Source organism: Zalophus californianus, chromosome 16, assembly GCF_009762305.2.
Source record: "Zalophus californianus isolate mZalCal1 chromosome 16, mZalCal1.pri.v2, whole genome shotgun sequence".
Lineage (NCBI taxonomy): Eukaryota > Metazoa > Chordata > Mammalia > Carnivora > Otariidae > Zalophus > Zalophus californianus.
In genome coordinates this window covers 59,060,020-59,063,988 of record NC_045610.1, presented here as the reverse complement: position 1 = coordinate 59,063,988, position 3,969 = coordinate 59,060,020, and the positions used below count along the sequence as shown (strand labels likewise).

At 64.3% G+C, this 3,969-nt stretch overlaps 1 protein-coding gene across 1 annotated transcript; it reads left to right on the top strand.

Moving 5' to 3' along the window:
* Nucleotides 1–201: 201 nt before the first annotated feature.
* Nucleotides 202–3,521, top strand: SOCS3 (suppressor of cytokine signaling 3). Its single transcript, XM_027626272.2, has 2 exons — nucleotides 202–497; nucleotides 1,100–3,521. Exon 2 carries the CDS (start codon nucleotides 1,188–1,190, stop codon nucleotides 1,863–1,865), a length of 678 nt encoding a protein of 225 aa, XP_027482073.1. The 5' UTR covers nucleotides 202–497; nucleotides 1,100–1,187; the 3' UTR covers nucleotides 1,866–3,521.
* The last annotated feature ends 448 nt before the right edge of the window (nucleotides 3,522–3,969 follow it).

Below are 3,969 nucleotides of genomic sequence, written 5' to 3'. Positions count from 1 at the left end.
CGCTTTGTCTGTGCGCGCGTCTCGGCCGGTCCTGGCCCGGCTCGCGGCCCGCCCTCGGCCGCCCGCGGCCCCTCCTTCGCCCTCCGCGCAGCCTTTCATTGCTGCGAGTAGTGACTAAACATTACAAGAAGGCCGGCCGCGCAGTTCCAGGAATCGGGGGGGCGGGGCGCGGCGGCCGCGTATATACCCGCTAGCGCGGACTCGGCGGCGGCTCCGACTCGCACTCCCGCGCCGCCGCCGTCGCCAGCGCCGCCGCTCCAGCCCAGCTCCCGCCGCGGCCCCTCGCCTCGTCCCCGCCGGCCGGCCCGGGGACGCGCAGGGGGCAGGGCGGGCGCCCCAGCGAAGCCCGAGGGACGCGCGCGCGAGGCCCTTTGTGGACTTCACGGCCGCCAACATCTGGGCGCAGCGCGGGCCACCGCTGGCCGCCGCGCCGCCGCCTCGCCTTGGGGACCGTAGGAGGCGCAGCCCCAAGGCCGGAGACTTCGTTTTGGGACCAGGTAGGAAGGAGGGGCGCGGCGTGGAGCGGGGCGGGAGCGGGGGTGGGGGGGGGCTAGCTAGTCCCGGGAGCTTTTCCCGGTTTCCCCTCCCCTTCCCGGGTCATTCCCGGCAGGGAGGGGACGAGGTAGGGGCCAGAGCGGATGGAAGCCGGAGATCCCAGGTTCCCGGAAGACCCAGGCTGGGCCCTCGGGCTTCTCATGTCCCCTCCCCACCCCACCCCACCCCCCCCATGCCTCAGATTTCTCTCTCCGTCCCCGCCACCCGGGGCCACCGGACTGAGCGGCGCCCAGAGCGTCCCGGGGGCCCTTCTCCCGCTCCCCACCACGGCCACGCTCCCGGAGACCCAACTTCCGCGCCCGAGTTTCCCACTCGGCGTTCTCCCATTGCGCGCTGGAGAGGGGGCTGCCTGGGGCCACCCGGCCGGCGGGGGCGGGGGCTGGGCGGGCTCCGCGGGGTGCCTGGGTGGGAAGAAGGGCTCAGGAGGGGGGCCTCCGGTCAGGGGGGGTGCCCAGGCCGCTCGGCGGAGGCTGGGGAGCCGGCACGGGCCGGGCGCGCTGGAGGGTTCCGGGCACTCACGCGGCGCGCCCCTTCCTCCCCACAGCCCCCGGGGATGCGGTAGCGGCCGCTGTGCGGAGGCCGCCGAGCAGCTGCAGCCGCCGCCGCGCAGATCCACGCTGGCTCCGTGCGCCATGGTCACCCACAGCAAGTTTCCCGCCGCCGGGATGAGCCGCCCCCTGGACACCAGCCTGCGCCTCAAGACCTTCAGCTCCAAGAGCGAGTACCAGCTGGTGGTGAACGCAGTGCGCAAGCTGCAGGAGAGCGGCTTCTACTGGAGCGCCGTGACCGGCGGCGAGGCGAACCTGCTGCTCAGCGCCGAGCCCGCCGGCACCTTCCTCATCCGCGACAGCTCGGACCAGCGCCACTTCTTCACGCTCAGCGTCAAGACCCAGTCGGGGACCAAGAACCTGCGCATCCAGTGCGAGGGGGGCAGCTTCTCGCTGCAGAGCGACCCCCGGAGCACGCAGCCGGTGCCCCGCTTCGACTGCGTGCTCAAGCTGGTGCATCACTACATGCCGCCCCCCGGCGCCCCCTCCTTCCCCTCTCCACCGACCGAACCCTCCTCCGAGGTGCCGGAGCAGCCGCCATCCCAGCCGCTCCCAGGGAATCCCCCCAGGAGAGCCTATTACATCTACTCGGGGGGCGAGAAGATCCCTCTGGTATTGAGCCGGCCCCTCTCCTCCAACGTGGCCACTCTCCAACATCTCTGTCGGAAGACCGTCAATGGCCATCTGGACTCCTATGAGAAAGTCACCCAGCTGCCTGGGCCCATTCGGGAATTCCTGGACCAGTACGATGCCCCGCTTTAAAGAGCAAAGGACAGGGGTCGGGGCGAGGAGCCTGGGTCCCCTCTCCTCCGTGGCACATGGCACAAGCACAAGAATCCAACCGGGAGAGTCCTGCAGCTCTGGGTGAGCCAGGGGGGTGGACTGGCCCCTCCCTTCGGCCCTCCCCCCCCCCTGCAGAATGGGGCAGGCGGGACCTGGAATGTGTTTGAGGGAAGGGGGAGTGCCACCTGAGCGCCCCGCCCCCACTCCAGCGTCTCCGGAGGAGCCAGCTGGCCTGGTGGGGACAGCGACGACAGCAGTGGATTCTCTTCTCTTCTTCGCTTCCTCGACTCCCCTGCATTTCCAAACAGGGGACACTGCGGGAGTGTTGAACTAGTGAGAACTGCCGGGGAGTCTTCAAACTTTCCAACGGAACTTGTTTGCTCTTTGATTTGGTTTAAAAGGTAGCTTTAAACCCGAGCAGGTCTCTGGCCTGGAAAGAGGGTGCAGGAGAGGGTGCCCCAGGGGCCTCAGGGCTACAGGCTGGCCACGGCGATGGCCACTCCCCCTGTCCACCCCAGGTGAGGAGGCGGCTGCGTGCTCCTCCCCTGGCTCTGGGGGATGAGTGCAAGGGGTGAGCGGAAGGGGGGTATTCTGTTACCCTCTCTCGGACAGCCACCAGAAACAAAGGTCCCAGAGTCCATCTAGTGCCCAGGAGCCCAGGGCCCTTCCCCCGTTTTAAGGGGGAAGTGGCATTTGGAGGGGAAGGGGTGGGCTGGTCAGTTATTCTTTTCCCCACCCCTGCTCTCCCTTCTGGCACCTGGGGGTTGGGAGGAGGGTGGAGGAGAGGAGCCATCTTTGACCCCAGGTCCCGGGACAGAGAAGATGAGGGATTCTACTTTGTGCGTCCTGTCTGGCTAGGAGATTTGCCTTAAATGCTCCCTGTCCCATGGATAGGGACTGGCACACAGGAAGCCACACGCTCAGCCGATCCAGGCAGAGGCCAGGGGATCCTCGGAGGGCCGGCTGCCGGCCCCTCGGCGTCGGGGGAGGGGCGGGCGGAGATGGAGGCGGGTGGAGGTCCAGGCCTTCCAGCCAAGCCCTGGAAGAAGGCGAGCCCATTCGGTATTGCCAGTCACAGGTGCCTCCCGGTGCCTGGGCTCTGGCAGAGCAGAGCCACCAGGTCCCACAGCCCTCCTCACCTGGGGGGGTGGGGGGTGGGGGAAGGGCACAGGCAGGAAGTCATTGAGAGACTGGGGCCCCTGCCAGCGCAGCTGCTCCCTTCTGCAATAGCACTGATCAGTGAAAAGTTAACAGGAATGTAGCAGCGACGGAATTACCTGGAACTGTTCTTTTTGGGGAAAATGAAACAAACACAAAGTTTTCTGTGTCAGGTTATTGGGCTGGATGGGGCAGCTGTGTGTTGGGGTGTTTGGGTTTTTTTTTTCCTGTTGTTTTTGTTTTGTTTTGTTTTTTGTTTTAATAATGTTTACAATCTGCCTCAATCACTCTTTTATAAAGATTCCACCTCCAGCCCTCTCCCCGCCCCCCCAACCCAGGCCTTTGAGGCTGTTAGGAGATGCTTGAAGAACTCAACAAAATACCAATCCAAGTCAAACTTTGCACATATTTATATTTATATTCAAAAAAGAAACATTTCAGTAATTTATAATAAAGAGCACTATTTTTTAATGAAAACCGACTGGAGCCTTTTCCTCCCCGCCCCTTCCCTGCCTTGCTTTCTCTTTCACCCGCACCCACGCCGCGTCTGAGGGGAGGGAGGGAGCCGCGGAGGTGCAGGCTCTGCCCCCTCTTGTGTCAGGGGCGCTCCTCGCCATGGAACTGAGCTCGTCTTCACCACGTCACTGACAAGCTAAGGCAGCCACCTAGACTTTACCGAGAGGGGTAATTCCTGCTAGTCTGATTCAGATCTGACCAGAATATGCAAAGCAAGTTCGAAGGAAGCGCTTCAAAGGGTTTGCAGGGAGTAACCTGAGCTGTGGTCAAAGCTTTTAGAGATTCCAGGTTATTAGAGGCGCTCTGCTCTTTGGCAAGGAGGTGTTCCGAGAAAGCCCAGACTCCGGGGTCCTGGCAGTGACCCGTGACCTCAGCACAGCCAGGTTCATGGGAGGTGGGGGGAGGGGTG